This window comes from Helicoverpa zea, chromosome 27 (genome assembly GCF_022581195.2).
Source record: "Helicoverpa zea isolate HzStark_Cry1AcR chromosome 27, ilHelZeax1.1, whole genome shotgun sequence".
NCBI lineage: Eukaryota > Metazoa > Arthropoda > Insecta > Lepidoptera > Noctuidae > Helicoverpa > Helicoverpa zea.
Genome location: NC_061478.1, coordinates 3762404 through 3780202, shown reverse-complemented (window position 1 = coordinate 3780202; position 17799 = coordinate 3762404). Strand labels below are relative to the sequence as shown.

Genomic DNA, 17799 nt, shown 5'->3' with positions numbered 1-17799 from the left:
ATTTTTCCCACTGTTGGGTAGCTACACCGCCGCCGCGTCGCGCCGGGTGACATAGGCTATATTTTATTTGGGTACGGGAAGAAGTTTCCACAGAACGAGGGTACAACCGTGGGAAAACTCAAGTGGCATATATTATTTACGACTTTTTTGCAAATTATTGCTCTTATAATCAAAATACATAAGAGCCAACCCTGTACCCTAGATGTTTACAAAGCGTGCAGAGAAGGGCCTCTAAATAGTACATAGGCACGACTCATGCAGATGTAGAGATAAAATTGTTCTGTACATGCTACTGAAGACTTGAAGATTATGATGGATTCAAAATTTTAGGAGTCTTGACCTTACTAGTATTATAAATGGGAAAATAGCTCCAACTGTCTGTCAGGTTTTCACGCCAAAACCACTGAAGTAGAAAAGGACATGGGCTACTTTTTCCCCCAATTGCCGGAAGTGGTATATATAGTATACCGCGGATACATGTACTATTTTTATATATATTTTTGTAAGACGTTTCAATAGTTCTTTGTGATTACTAGTAAGTTTTCAACCTAGGCCCCTAGATAAGTGGAACAACAACATAAACGACAGTTTCTCTTAACAACTCTACCAACGATTTTCACGCTCAATTTTAAAAATAAACAGGTGTTTTGAGAAAAACCGACTTTTATGGTGTCCGTAGGTAGTCTTAGGCCATAAGAGTACCCGCCGAAAAAGAATGGTAGTACGAACATTACATAGATCAGGAATTCAATCGGTATTAGATCGACTGTAAACATTCATTGGAAAAAAAGTGTTTACCAACCATCGCGCCAACTGTATGTTTAACCGTCTGCGGTACTCTAAAGGCTTATTGCATACGTTAAAGTTTAAGCAGTACAAACCAAGTTCAAACTATTCAAATAATATTCAAAACAAGCGAGCACAGATGGCAGATAACTACAGAAATCAAGTCAAATATCTCACTAAGCATTCACACGGAGTGTTCGCACTATTGTTGCGTTTCCTGATCTTGGCTGACCTTAATAATACGTTAATTGTTACAACATTTCAGTTGTAGGTTTGACAATGTTTGTGCGTTTGTTTTTGTAGGGTTAAACTGGATGTTTAAGCGGTTCCACATGTGTTTAGAGCCTTTAGGCCGCTGCCTCGAATTTTGCGGGCAGCGGGGCGGCAGCGGCGGCGGCGCGTTCGGTCACCGTTTTGAATGGACCTCACCGCTCGTTGCCCGCTCCCGCGCCGCTGTATTCGAGGGCCGGTCCATTTGATTATACGCGTAAGATCCTGCCGCTCCCGCGCCGCCGCCGCTGCCGCCCCGCTGCCCGCAAAATTCGAGGCAGCGGCCTTAGAGGAACTAGGTACTCACTTGACGTGCGCGGAGGAAAGGGGTACTTGAAGCTCGCGGAAGGAAGCTTAGGCTCTACATTTGTGAAGGTTTCATTTAAATAAGTTCAGTAAATAGCTTGTAGCATCATGGCTATAAGATTAGGCATATGTCTAGGAGAGATCAATGTCCCCCCACCAGGGTTAAAAATACTCTGCATTTACCAAAAAAATAGGTTTCGAAAAAAAAAATCTTGTGCATGTTGTTTTGTATGAATAAGTGAAAAATTAAACACAAGAAACTATCTTCACTTAACTATTCTATCTTCACATTAGCTTGTGAAAGCAAACGTTAAGACAGCGAGTTCAGCGACAACATAAACGTATTTCTTAGAACAACTGTTTACTTTGAAAATTGGACGTAAAAATCCTTAGCAAACAGCTCTTTTTTAAAAACTAATATATATTTTTCTGGTAAACTTAGGTCTAACCGTTTATAAATTCTGTCAAACTCACCTATAATTAAAGCTTTCGCAAGGGAACCTCTTCTCGGTAGCACATTCTCTTCTGCAGTCCTCCAGCCTCTCGCATGGAACCACCTTCCTGACGTGACTCCTGAGAGCTCGCTTCCCGGCCAGGACTCGGCGGAAGCAGGCTGGGGGAAAGATGGGGAATGTTAGATGGGTCCTAGAGAGTGCAACAGTCTTGCATACTCGCGGTGTTTTCAGTTCAAAATCGAGCGTTTAACCGCGACACATTCCGCGCGACAAAAATCTGTCTTGTGGTTTAAGGGTGCTTACATAAACAAACAGGTTTCCGGTACAGACAAATCTGTACGGGTAGGTACCGATCAGGGCAGGTATAATATTTAAATATAATCCTATTCACTCACTTATAAAGAAACAGGTTGTAACTTATCGGTGCCGACTACCTGGACCGTACCATACGGGTTTAATTTTGATTGTCTTTAAAAACAGATTCACCTGTTTCTTTATACGAGTAAACACTGTACTTATGGGTACTGATCTGTACAGATTTGTCTGTACCGGAAACCTGTTTCTTTATGTAAGCACCTTTAAGCGTCATCATTCTTTCTATTGTCAATTGTTTGCTGTCGCGCAGAAAAACCAGGCGGATTTGGTAGTTTGGAAGCGCTGTTACAAAAGAATCTTAGTATATGATAAAAATGGCAAACGTTAAATTGAAATTGAAAAATGTTGTTGGGTAAAAATAATTGGGTAATATAGTAGTGGACAATCGTTGTCAAATGTTTTGTACAACCTCACAAATTTTATGAATGCGAAAGTAGCTGTCGCCTTTTATCTTATCTGCCCACTGATAGTCTAGCTAGAGTATGAGAAATAAAAAAGGCTACATTTTATCCAGGTACCACAAGTACCTAAGTATGTGCGTGTTGGATACACCAAACACGTATTTTGAAGGATTTTTTTACATACAAACGAAACAATAAGATTTTGCCAACACTGACGTCATATATCTAAGCACCTACCCAAACAAGACATAACTTAAACTTAATTACATATAGACCAATAAATCCTAAGAAGCGGACTCGCAAAAACTATATGCATTAGTAACCTTGTAACCTTCAAGTAAATCCGTTAGTCAGAATTATAAAAATAAATATGACCTACTGAAAGACCGTATCATCATTAATTGGCAAACTTTTTTGTAGCTGTGGAGTCACTGAAACATATATGGCTAATTTCAGAAGGAATTCTTTAGAAGGAAGAGAAAGAGTATCTATTCTTTATACACTGTATACCAAGTGCGTATCGATGGATGTTTGTTTCTCTTTCACGCAAAAACATCTGAAAGGATTTTGATGAGACTTAGCAGTAATATAGTTTATATACCAGAATACGATATGGGCCACTTTTTAGGGAAGCGAGTGAAGCGAATAAGTGGTTGTGGTCTCTCAAGTCTAAGTCATATATTGTATTTACTTTCCAAGTGCAACTTGGACACCAATTACAGTCTAGAGATGAATGAATGCCTTGAGGATAGAACTTTAAAGTCTGAAATCGCTAATCGACGTTGACGCTGAAAAGGCTGCAGCCCTGATGTGGAACAATAAAAAGACTGGCGATGTACTGAACTGCCAAAATGTTTAATTTGTATGTACTTACGATCAAAAGGTAAGCGTCCACAGGCCCGCATCGCACGTATCGGACGTATCGCATTATAGCATAGCTATGTATCTGAGTCGTCCATACGATGTGGATCAGTGGACGTCGTTGTATGAATTCTTATACAAGGCAAGGTAAAATCCGTTACGTGCGATGCGTCCGATACTTGCGATGCGTGCCTGTGGACGCTTACCTTTTATATCACACAGATCATAAAATATTTACCTAGTCAGTCTTTGACACATACAAGCGGTCAAACTATTAAAATGACTGTAAAAAAACCTGAAATATCTTAGACCGAGTCACGACATGGTTATGGGGTTATCCATGCATATCGTAGACACGACAATGTTTATTAGTCATGAACATAGACTAGATAAGACAGAGATTAGCTTCTAGTGTCATATTAAGGTACAGAAGTTCCAACCACGGTTTCGCTCATGTCCCGTGGAAGCTGCCTACTTCACGCACCCTGATAAAAAGTTCTCTATAGCCTTTCTCAATGAAGGGACTTTTCAAAACTAAAATACTACAATTTCAAATGCAATAACTCCTGAGCTCCTCATATACCCCTAAGTGTGAATCCGATTCAGCGTCGCCGCTGGACCTCTGGTTAAACGGGAGGTATGGGATTATACTATACAAACACCAGATGCCTTGAGTACAAAAACATATTTTTTTTTTTTGTATTGCACTCCGACTTGTCAGTTGCAGAAGTGATTGTTAGATGATTCACCCACGACATGCATAGGCGCAGAGGGGGTAAACAGATTCCGTAGCGGTTTTCATATAACCCCTTCATAGCCACCCTCAGGTGTGTAAAAACTGCAAGTAGTCGCAATTGACTTTCGAGGACAAAAAAAAAAACAGATTTCATAGATGCCGTAGAATATATGAATCTGCTTCACTTCATGCCGCGGGGATAAGCGATGCTGTGTGTGAGTTACCCCTACAAAATCGATGTTAGACTTGAAGACAGTTCATTTACAGTGAACAGACAGTGAATTTATTCTATTTCAAATTCCATCAGTACTTAAAAGCTGTATTAAAATATAACTACTCTTAACCTCCGTTGGCTACATAAACTATCTTATTTTAAGAAATAAATGACAAAGTTAACATACTTGGTGCATTCTCCACTAATATAACCCGGGATCCAATCACAACACAAACAAAATGACAAAACAAAAATATTGTAGTCCACAAATTCATTTTCACAGCACTGTTTCATTTGCATTATCCAATAAATCCAATAAATGTACCTTTATACACTTCACTTTTATTCAAATAATTCATCGCTTTTATTTATTGAAAACAATAATTTTAATTTATTCAATTAAAAACAAGTTCGATGCCGTTCGAATTTTGAATTAACAGACACACAATTTTGAAATTAGAATGTTGTTTTTATTGTCATTTTATTTGCTTTATTAACTGAATAAACACTTTTTATGTCATTATTAATTGAATAAATTGTTTTGAATTGTTTCGTTTTTGTTATATATGAATGTATGTTTGTTTATGGGTCAATGAGATCGAGCCGCGTAACATAGTGCAACTGAACAGAGGCATTGTTCGCTATAAGCTTATATGTGAATGGAAAATTGACGAATGAATTGTATGGATAAGACCTTTGATTAAACAATAGGATGCTTTTTATTCAGTTTGTTATTGAACAGCATATTGTGTAGTGAATGAAAGTTGTCAAAATGTTTAAACTTCTACAGGGTCTTTAAGAAGAAATTCTATTACCTACTACAAAGCTCAATACAGCGAGCACTAGGTATGTAAGAAACAAACAAAATCATAATTGCGTGTTTGGATTATCCTATATATTGTATTCTACGAATAAAAACATACCACATTACTTTAATAATAGATTTTTTCACTGTCATGCCAAAATGACATCTACATCTATGTATGTCTCTCATAGACAGTTTGATTGAACCTGACCAGCAAAATATTGTTACACTATTATTTTACGTTGCATTATATCATAGCTGCTCTTGAATTATATGCAACGAAAACACTAACTTGCATGTCGGTGGCATTAATAAAATCCTGCAGCAATAAGCCTCTGAATATTTTTTCGCCCGCCTTATCCATACATTTCCATCGCAGTGTTGATTACATCCGATAAGTTTGGCAGCCGGCCTATTGTCTCTAAAAAAGGATTATTTGAGGCAAAAAGCCTAATATATCCTACCATTGTGTGCCCCCATGTGAATATTTAACATAATATCATGGTGTTTTAATGGTTTCTGAAATTAATGCAGGTGAATTGTCGCTTTTTTGGGTTTGTTAGAAGGTTATGTAGTTTTTTGTTATTTGACTAGCCTTTTCCTCATTTTGAGTAGGTTTTACTGACGAACCATATGAATAAAAACTATTTTTTATTAGTCATATTTTTACAATGATTGGGTGAACCATATTTCTCGGTAACATTGATTAGATACTTAATTACTTACTTAAAGTTATTTTGGATTTGGGATTTTTGAATATGCAATTTTGCACCGACGCGAAATATCCTTTATAAGTAGGTAGGTACTTTACTAGGGCATGGATCGTGGAATAAAGTTTTCAGCAGTCGCGATAGGCCTTGCTTCAACTCAAAAAGCAAACTCATCCTCATTTTTCCCAACTACGTTGGGGTCGGTTTCCAGTCTAACTGAATGTAGCTGAGTACCAGTGCTTTACAAGGAGCGACTGCCCTATCTGACCCCCTCAACCCAGTGACCCGGGCAAACCAATACCCCTTGGTTAGACTAGTGTCAGACTTACTTGGCTTCTGACTACCCGTAACGACTGCCAAGGATGTTAAATGACAGCCGGGAGATAACGGCAGCAGTTTAACGTGCCATCCCAAAAAGCAAACTATTGACCATAAACAATAGTTTGCTACAGACATTATAGACAATCCCCAAATAAAGCACGATCTAAGAACGCGATACACCTTTGAGATGAAGAATTCACAAAAAATTCTCACTACTCGAAACTATAGTCTTCCGTATAATTCTACAAATTGTGTGTATCCGTCCACTGTCTATACTAATGTACGGACGTTTTAAAAGTAATTTATTTATTAGGGTTCCACAAGCAATATTGAAGATTTTCTAAATTCGATAGTTTATGAAAAGCGTGCAGATTTATTTTGGTATAAAAGATTGACACAAAAAAAAATATATTACCTAAGAAATATTACAAAATTTCTGTCTAGATTTTATTCGGCCAGATTTACGCAAAAAACATTTCAATCATTACACTGGGTCAACAAATTATTATTTTTTTTTTTTGGTGCAAAGGTGAAATATACATTTTCTTGTAGAATATTTGATACGTAATCGAAGTCCAGAACATAAAGTTGCACTAGCACGTAGGGATTTATAGATATACCCCTCCTAATGTACCAAAAACGCGTTTTTTTTACGATATTTGACTATTTTTTGCGGGGCTGCTGTGCAGACCATGTCCCACCTCACCGAATGCCCACTGTGCCCTGAAACTTGCTCGCGGGAGGACCTAATGAGCGCGTCCGACCGTGCTCTCGCTGTGGCGGTATATTGGGCTGACAAAGTGTAGTGTCACTGTAAGTAAGACATGCCATTGACACGAAAGAAGAAGAATTAAGTAATTCCGTAAAATAATGCTCATATTCTGCAACAAGAAAGAAAAACATACGGAACACCAAAAGCAATTCAAAAAAATCTACTTGACGCGTCAATTTTTTTCTTCTCTGAAACAATAAGACTAAGCATTACGTTTTTAAGCATTTATCCTTGATACCAGTTGCTTTGTACAATATTGTTATTTAACCACTTTTAACTTGATTTGTTTTCGACCTAGGAAAAGGCTAGGCGAATAAAGATATAGTGAATGATAAAGTATGAGTATTATCACTTTATCACGCAAATTTCTTCGGAGGGCATAATAGCCTCGTTTCGCTAATTTTGTTTAAAAAATCCATATGGTATTGCCTGCCTGGCCTTTTTCCAACATGTTGGGGTCCGCCTATAGTCTAATTAGATGCAGCTGAGTTCCACAAGGAGCGACTGCCTATCTGACCTCCTCATCCTACCCGGGCAACCTGATAGTCTTGGGAAGACAGGTTGTCAAACTTTCTTGACATAGGCTCTAGACTCTAGAAAAAACATTTTGAAGTACCTATAGTTATTTATTTATACACATATATTATAATGGAGGAAGTGTGTGATTGTGTGTTTGCCACTTCATCAAACGCGCAAACGGTTGAACTGTTTTTGATGAAACTTGACAATAATGTAGCTTATACATTAGGCAACAAATAGGCAAGTTTTCCTTCGAATACGTGAAGTAATTCTCTCTGGTAGCGGGTGAAACCACAGACAGAAGCTAGTAGATCTAATAATAAGCACCTACATAAGTTCCTACATTCCTACCCTTGCAACTTAGACTCTTCCTATGATTATGCAGTCAAAAGCCAAGGATTCTAACACAATAGAACAAGATGGATGATAACGTTATTCAAACTCTTACATCATTTTGTTAATTTTTGTGAATTACACATTCATTAAGTCATCATCCATACTAAGTTTTCCCCGTGTTTTTACCCGTGTCTCGAAGGGTCTACTCCCCACAACTGGATAAAATGTAGCCTATGCCCTGTCTCAGGCTTTAGACTATCTGTGTACCAAATTACAGCTAAGTAGGTTTATAATTTGGGCGTGAAAATGCGACAGAGTTCCTTTTACCATTATAATATTAAGTAAGGCTTTACGGTTCCATTGCCGTACAAAATGATCAATCTTATAGAGAGAGGTCATCGTTTAGCAGATGTGTAAGGGAAAATAATCTGCCCATAGACTACTACCCTTTCTCAACTATGTTAGAGTCGGATTCCATTCGAACTGGATGCAAATGACAATTGGTAACATGAAAACCTTTGGCATGACTGATATTAAGTAAACAAACGCTGAACATCAACTAATATTGCCCATACGTTGGTTAGTAGACCCGAAGTTATAGTTCGGCCATTCAGAGAATGCGTTCCTGACACGTCGCGATTGAACTGACGACGTAACTACATTCATTGATTATTGATATAATAATGTTGTTTTAATGCTCCTCAATTGTTAAAACGGTAAACAACCAGCAAAAATATTTTTATCGTAACTGCAACGCCATTGCAAAGTTACGTCGTCAGTTCAATCGCGACGTGTCAGGAACGCATTCTCTGAATGGCCGAACTATAGTTTCCATCCAAAGCTACAAAGATTATATTTTGTTATATTCTTCAACGCACCATGAAAATAGCTCCACCGATCATAAATGAAGAGTTCATATTTTTTATAGATTTTTCAAAAACAAAAGACAATGGCGAAGGCCAGCACAGGCTGTATGATATAACTTTAACAATAAGTTTTGTACACAATGATTCAAAGAATCTTGATATCAGATCTCTATCTCTTGAGTTTTATGGTTTAAAATGTCAGAAACAGCGAGTTTGTGTACCCTATCGTGAACCCAAAAATGATTTCACTATTGGAAAGTTACACAATTCCCGAGTGACATAGGCTATTTTATCCGAATACGGGAAGAAGTTCTCGTGGAAAGCGGGTGAAACCACGGGGAACACCTAGTTTACGATAAAAGTTATTGGTTTAAACAACCACTGCATTACAGAGCAAAATATGGCTTTAAATACATGTTGAAATTAAGATAACTTTAGGCATAGGAGCATGGAAGAAAAAGACATAACTAAACCTCCCTGCGCAGATCTTACCTGAATAAAATTGTAAAAAGGGCTGATGTTTAAATTACCTTTGGGCAAAATAAATTTAAATAAAATTCACAATTAGAAGGTATTGCCGGCTTCTCTTTTAGAAGGTCTCTTTTTGAAGTCACTAGAGGAGAAAGAAGTACTTTTAAATGAAGTCTCAACTAAATAGAAATCATCAGTTTACAACTTGTTCCACACCTCACCAGTAAATTGCAAACGGTAGGCCTGAGCAAATTGCTTAGACCTTCCATTATGCGGTATTATTGAGTAAAAACTCCAGAATCGGTTAGACATGCTGATGATATACGGCATAAAACGGAATAACCTTCAGAAATGGGCGGAGCAATTAATAAATTGTGGATTGTTTTGGGATGCAAGGGCTTTTAAAATGCAGCAATATATGTATGTATATATAAAATACAATTACAAAGTAAGGTCCAGCTTAAGCACAACATTAACCCTCATGCTTAATTATTCAGCTTTTCGTGGCTACGTAACGCCTGCATGAGTCGGTCGATCACAGGTCGATTCACGAATGGGTGAACGTCACTGTCATAAAGAGTTCTTCTGGGATACTTTAAATTGGGATTCGTTATGAGAAGAAGTCTGACAACCAGTCAGCATCAACTGGATAGCTGGGTTGAGGAGGTCAGATAAGCGATCGCTCCATATAAAACACTGGTACAGCATTCAGTTAGACTAGAAGCCGACCACAATATACATATTTGAGAAAATGATAAGTCGTCCCAATATAGTTGGGAAAAGGCTAAGCAGATGATAATCATTATTCATTTAAAGACTAGATTTAGAACTAGAATTATAACCTAAAACTTATGAAGCAGATGCTACACAGTTACTTTAATCCTAGGAAGTACCACTTGAAGTACTAAAAAGCTCAAAAATGACATAATACGATCAGCCTTCACGTGGCCATCACGCCAGTTACACATCTATGCGATATGGTTTGAACCCAATTATAATTATGTGTTCACGGAATTCAAACATTATCTCTTTGGTCTTTTACCTTTTTGCTGTCATATAGTTTTTAATGTCAATGTCAAATGGAACATCAGTAGGTGCTGACTCAAGATTCAAATGTTTAGTTTCTTGCTCGGGTTACTGGATTGAGGAGGTCAAATAAAGCAGTAAGTTGTTATAAGTAAAAGGCTAAGCGTATAAAGAAAAAGAGTATTAAGAAATATCGTAAATGTGCTTCATCATCTGCCTAGTCTTTTCCCAACCATTTTAATCGGCTCCCAGTCTAACCGGATGCAGCTGATTACCAATGTTTTACATGAAGCCACGGACTATATGACCTTCTCAACCCAGTGACCCATCTAACCTCTGGGCAAGACTAGTTGCCAGACTCCTGTAACGACTACCAAAGACGTTCAAATGACATCCGGGAACCACTAATTTAACGAGCCTTCCGAAACACGGAGGAACTTATTACGTCATAGATAATCAACTATCCTCTATTATATAATACTAGCTTCCGCCCGCGGCTTCGCCCTCGTCAAGTTCGGTTATATCGCGTTTCCAAGAGAACTCTTCAAAAGTCCGGGATAAAAACTATCCTATGTTCTTTCTCAAGGTCAACTCTATCTCTGTACCGAATTTTATTAAAATCAGTTCAGTGGTTTAGACGTGAAAGCGTGACAAACAGACAGACAGACAGAGTTACTTTCGCATATATAATATCAGTAGGGATTTAGTCGCTTACGAGCTCCTAGGACAAACCAAAAGAGCATCAAGAAATATTCCAAAAACGCTTTACTCTATTTCAAAAATATATTACCACCAAAATTGAGAGGCCATTTACCATAATAATGACCTTTTTAAAATAACCAAACGGCGTTAAGTCAACCTCGGTGGATCTATTGTTTTAACTACAGTCGCCATGTTTGATATCATTTACATCTGAATATGGTTAGTTTCATGACCTTACTGCTCCCATGGTCGGGTTAGATAAACTGTGGGTTATGGGGTTCGTGTCATTTTGGTTTTTAGGCATTTTAGACATTGTATAACAGATAGTCAAAGATAGTAGAGTCCTTTATTACATACTTTTAGGCTATCTAGCTTCTAGAATAGGTGATATATTTTTCACTATTGACAGACCTTTGTCGTTAAAACAAAACAATAATCCTGGAGAATTCCGTTTTGGGAAGTCTGTTAAAAAGCAGAACTAGGATAAAAAGTAAGAGACTATAACCGTCTTCACGGAGCGATTTTTTTCAAATATTGTACTATTAAAACCCCAAATAAAAATTGAAAGTTTATATGGAAAACCATCAATGGCTGTACTGATTTAGATAAAATTTTGTATAAGTAGATTGCATTTTAGGATATGTATTTGAATGGGTGTGACACGCAAAACACAACTAAGTACTTCGAAATTAATTACAAATCACTAAGTACCCACATACAGTATTTCACTCTAAACACACAACAATTACTTCTAAAAACAATTTGACTAATTTACACAGCAAGCCAAAAAAACCTTCCGGATTCTTGAAGTACATAGTATAAATTAATTACGCATTGTTTATTTGTTAGTATGTGTAATGACCGTTGCTAAAGTCGTGTTTATTTAGCAATACTATAAAGCTGAAGAGTTAGTTTGTTTCCTTGAACGTGCTAATCTGGAACTATTGGACTGATTTGAAAAAGAAAATCTATAAGGACCGATTTTTCAATAATCAGTTAACTTCTATTCTACCTCTTTTTTGTTTTTTTTTTTTTTTTTTTATTGTTACAGCCTTTTTATCGTCCTACCCCTGAGCACAGGCCTCCTCTCACAAGGAGAAGGATTAAGCATTAATCACCACGCTTGCTCAATGCGCGTTGGTGATTTCAGACTATGTAGTCCAGGTTTCCTCAAGATATTTTCCTTCACCTTTTTATCAGCCATTGGTGTCTAAAATATTCTTAGAAAGTACATAATACAAACTTAGAAAAGTTGCATTAGTACTTGCCTGACCTGAAATCGAACCCACACCCTCATACTTTATTCTATCTAAGGAATAAAAATACCGGTCTGACATAATTTTCCACACAAAACCTGATGACAATATCTAGGGATTGAGAAACCAGTCCTAATTCAAAAATCTTCATTCAATACTTTTTCGAAAACCGAGAAAAATAAAATTATATTTTCATTTCAATCAAAGCAAATACTTTAGCTACTCTACCTGTATTTCCTGTTCAATCAAAAAACGCGTAAATAAATATCTAGTGAAAACCAAAAAAAAGACTTACATTTATAAATCTCCCTCCCCGGATGCCTTCCATAAGCTTCTTCATATTCACTGACAGCCATAGGTCTGGAAGTCACCACTTCTCCACCAGGCTTCACCACGTAACTGGGCACGTTTCCAGGTTTCTCCAACTCGTACTCATACACTGGTTTGATATCTGGTCTGTTTGGGTCATTACCGGGTTTGGTTGGTTTGTCATTACCGTAGGTTGGTTTGTCATTACCGTATATCGGTTTGTCTGGATCCGTGTCGTAGCCGGGATCGTCTGGGTTGATGTAGTCGGGGCGGTTTGGGTCGATAGGGGGTTTGCCGTATCCTAGGGGAGATAGGTTCAATTAATTTTCAGTCTTTAAATTCACACTTCGTTTAGGTCAGGAATATGCTATTTTATAATCGGCTTCACCCAGCTTAGAAATAGTAATAAGACAGTTAGTCTAATCTAAACTATCAATATTTATAATAGAATGGAATATTTTCATTGGACACCTACAGGAAAACAAGCAATGTTCTTATATCGTTAAAAAATAATTTATCACCGTCAACCTTTTGATCGACGTCTATGGCATACATAAAAGAATATGTATACCAAAAAGTAAATAAATGCTAAATGAAAATGTTCCTTACCTATATCAGAATCTTCACTTCCATATGACGGTTTCTGCGGCTTTCCATATGCAGGCTTACTAGTCGTTGGTCTTCCTCCATAGGCAGGTCTATTATTATCGTTCTGACTCCCATAAGAACCTTGGCTACTACCATAGGATCCTGTACTGCTTCCATACGAGCCTTGGCTAGATCCGTAAGACCCTGAACTTCCTCCATAAGACCCTGAAGTTCCTCCATAAGATCCACCATTAAAATCACTTTGTCCACCATAAGAACCTTGACTCCCATAAGAACTACTGCTGCTTTGGGAAGATAGTGTAGATCCGTATGATGCTTGAGATCCCCCATAGGAAGCTGTAGACCCTCCATGGCCTTGTGTTCCTCCATAAGAACCTTGGGTACTTCCATAACCGCCTGAGGCAGTCCCATATGTTCCTTGACTACCTCCATAGCCTTGGCTTCCATAAGATCCTTGGCTCCCATAAGATCCTTGACCGTACGACCCATATCCACCATAAGAACTTTGATTATTACCATAACTACCTCCATTTCCTCCATAACCACCCTGTTGTCCATACGAAGGCTTATGGAAATCTTGAGGCTTCTGCAACCCATAACCACTATCTGTCTGACCATAAGGTCTGTTAAAGTAGTACTGACCTCCGTAACTAGCGTGGTTGCTACTGTAATCGCTCTGACTGAAAGAAGCATGGTTGCTGCCGTATGATACTTGGCTACCATAGGAAGGTAAAGGTTTATCATTACCGTACGATGGCCTATCGTTTCCATAACCAGGTTTTTCACTCCCATAAGAAGGGCGGTCATTACCATATGCAGGCTTATCATTCCCATAAGATGGTTTGTCGTTCCCATATGCTGGCCTATCATTAATGTATGGTGGTCGCTCATTCCCATAAGATGGTCGATCATTCCCATATGATGGTCTGTCGTTTCCATATGCGGGTTTGTCATTCCCATAAGATGGTTTGTCATTCCCATAAGAAGGTTTGTCATTCCCATAAGCCGGCTTATCATTCCCATAACCCGGTTTTTCTGCACCATATGATGGTCTATCATTACCGTAGGATGGCCTATCATTTCCATAGGTTGGTTTTTCGTTTCCATAAGATGGTCTGTCGTTCCCATAAGATGGTCTGTCATTACCATAGCTTGGTTTATCATTACCGTAAGATGGTCTCTCATTTCCATAACCAGGTTTATCGTTACCATAGCTAGGTTTCTGTGGTTTTGAACTACCACCATAACCACTATCATCTGGTTCTCCGTAACCTGGTCGTTCAGGTCTGGGGTCTGGTCTATAGGGGCTTGTACCATAGTCAACATCTGCGCCTACAGATCCATAATACTGAGATTGGGAACTTTGTGACTGTGAGTATGAATTCTGACTCGAATATGTTCCATACCCATATATACCTTGACCCGAAGTCGGTTTCGGAGGCTTATATGGTCTTGGAGGGTCCTTTATTTCAACATGTATTGAGTTATCATTGTATGGCGGAATTTGACCATAGCCGGGTGATCCCTGATATCCAGGTCGGGGTCGATCGTATGGTTCTTTATTAGGATAAGGTCTTGGACCTATAGGACCAGCTCCATACCCAGGATCTGGGTCTCCATAACCTGGTCTTGGGTAATCATTAGTAGGCTTATTATAACCTGTATCACTTTGAGGTCTGGGCTTCCTATGTGGCCTGATGATGTAGTGGTACTCAGGCTTTTCTGGTACATAAGGAGGCCTTGGTCTATCATAATCATTACCAGGATACCCTGGCCCATTATTAGGTTTGTAAGGATCTTGCAACTGCAGAACATCGTAAGGATCAGGCCTAGTATTATAAGACCCATTTTGCACTGGTTTTTCAGGCTTACACGGCATATCTTGAGGCTTATGATCACCATAACTGGGTCCAGCATCAAAATCAGGTTTAGGATTCGAATAGTCATCAGGTCTTTCATCATATTGGGGCTTATATACTGGTCTAGCTACTCCATAAGATTCAAGGTCTCCAGAAATGAGGTAGTCATCAGTGAAGGGTAATTTTGGGTCATCTACTGGTCTGAACACTGGTCTGTGAGCTGGTCCTGGACCGTCTGAAGGTTCATCGAACTGAGGTTGAATGGGAGAAGGGGGGGATTGCTCGCATTGTATACGACGGACATAGAAGTCGTAGTCTGGATTGCGAAGGAGTAAGTTCTTCTCTTTGAGGGATTTTTCATCGTTGTTGCTGAGGTTGCATGTTGCGTTGCCTTTTGCGCCGACTCTAGAATAGAAGTTAAAATTTAGAGTAAGATATTGTTACACATATTGTTAGGTATTTTACAAGCTTTTATTTAACTTGCAATGTATGTATGTATGTAACTATGTGCGTTCGGGTGGAATTTTACGACTCAATTTTTTATATGAATGGAGTCAAAACGGTTCCTCTGTTTACAGCAGTAACAGTTTTTTATAAAATTGCTATCTGACAAGAGGGGTGTTGAATCTAATTGATATAATAATATAAAGTACCTATTGATATTATATATTATTATTGACTTTATCTTATTCATCATATATAGGTAGGTATTATGCTGAAAATTAAATGTAATGTTTAAAATCATAAAGGGAATATTTCATTTTATTATCCCAACTATTTTTCCCACCAAAATAACCCAACTACATATATTCAATCAGCGCCATCTATCCTCAATGTAACGTACCCGTAATCATAGCTCTGGCATTGTTTGTCTTGTTTGCAGATCTGCTCGCATTCTCTCGTTGTTAGTTCTGTCACGTTTCGATAGATGGCGTCAGGGGGCAGTTGCTCTCCGATCGATACTCGCTCGAAGCAGTCTGAAAATTAGGAAATGTTAACTACAATAATTCTAAACAAGGAAAATTACTAATTTTTATACGTCCAAAAGCATGTAAAAACTAGCTCAGTACCTACATACGATAAGCCTATATGGCCCAAATGATCAAGCGCAAGCGATTAACATCCTACTAATATTATAAACGCAATTTTTTTTTGCATTTAAAATATATAAGTAAGATAAATATATGGCTGTGCTTCCTAAAAACTACTGAATAAATTGATGAAAAACGGTAATATAGCTTATATTAATAACTAGCTTCTGCCAGCGGTTTCACCCGCATCCCGTGGGAACTACTTCCCGTACCGGGATAAAAAGTAGCCTTCCTCGATAAATGGGCTATCTAACACTGAAAGAAATTTTCAAATCGGACCAGTAGTTCCTGAGATTAGCGCGTTCAAACAAACAAACAAACTCTTCAGCTTTATAATATTAGTATAGATAATAACGGTAATAGGAATATTCCTGGGGATATTACTTCATGCACCCCCGAATAAAAAGTTATAGCCTTCTTCGATAAATGGGCTATTTAGTAAGTATAAATATTTAAAAAAAACGATCCAGTAGGTACCTACCTAGTTCCTGAGATTGAAACAAACAAGCGAATAAACTTTTCATTTTCTTAATATACCTACCTAAATATACTCTTATTTACCATGTAAGTAAAATTTGAATAACAACTTTTTCGTAACAATGTCAAACAAAGATGGTTTATTTAATACGTCGGTTGTTACATAATATAATTGTAATAATTTCAATTGTATTATAATATTTATTGCTACGTCAGTATGCATGCAATAACGGACGGTTTGGCAACGTTTGGGAATTATTTTCGTAAGTAACAGTCGTTTCGACATTTTGACAGTATTTAGGTAAGTTGGGTAGGTTTATGCGTCTTGAAGTGTAACGGAAGTTATGGGTACTATGGTAACTTGTTTATTCAAGTGTTGATAGTTGTAATGGTAATAAATAGATAAGTCCTTTTACCTAATACATTGTCTTACATGACATGGTTTCATTCAAAAATACCTATTTGTAAAGTTTACTTGCAATAATGACACAAAGTTCAGACTAATTAACCGCATGCGTATAGTTGTTCCCAAAGGACGCGGACAAAATAATGAAGCTAGTTACAACATATTATTTAATTAACAAAGCTAAAAGTCGATAAAAACTAAAGTATTCTGATAACTGGAGTAGGTATAACTTAGCACACATCATCCATTTTTTTCTAGAAAATCTTTTTCTATCAGCATACTAATAGTTCATTACTAATAATAAATATCAGTTATTATCCTTACCTTCTATAGAAGTTCCAAGTTGTGAATCAATGGTGAGCGTCTGTACGGCAGCCGCGAGTAACACAGGGCACAAGACTAGTATGTTCAACATTTTTACTAACAAACCAACTAACATAGTTTTAACACTGCATTTAATTTGTAGCCTCCATTTTTTTATTATTTTTCACTTTTATTTCATCGTCCTTTTACTAAAAAAGTAGATTATAAAAAAGTTTTTAAAAGTTCAAAATCCATTGTTTTAAAAATAAATTATTAAAAAAAAATAAGAGTTCGCGCAATGGAAATCGAAATTCCAATTTCAAATATCAGCACTCTCTAAAACTTTTCATAAAAACTGACGACGAAATAACAAAAATATGTTTATCTCTTTCACACTTAAAACAACACAATAAGAGAAAATGAGACAGCTAACACATTCGCGGCTAAGTCACAAGTTCTAAATACAAATTCTGAAATTCTCCCGCTAAAATTCCCACAGATTAAGTAAAAAGTTTCAACTTTTTTTTCGAAATTCGAAAGAGGCGCACGTCCACGCA

The 17799-nt window shown here is 37.5% G+C and overlaps 1 protein-coding gene across 1 annotated transcript in view; it reads right to left on the bottom strand.

Moving 5' to 3' along the window:
- The window catches only part of LOC124643510, a 35232-nt gene extending 17802 nt beyond the window's left edge, over positions 1–17430 (bottom strand). Inside the window, exons 1-5 of the mRNA XM_047182513.1 lie at positions 17264–17430; positions 15810–15942; positions 13107–15370; positions 12484–12798; positions 1837–1975 (exon numbers count right to left, since the gene is read on the bottom strand). Coding sequence (XP_047038469.1) covers positions 1837–1975; positions 12484–12798; positions 13107–15370; positions 15810–15942; positions 17264–17378 — 2966 coding nt within the window. The 5' untranslated portion in view covers positions 17379–17430. The remainder of the gene's footprint in view (positions 1–1836; positions 1976–12483; positions 12799–13106; positions 15371–15809; positions 15943–17263) is intronic.
- Positions 17431–17799: the final 369 nt, after the last annotated feature.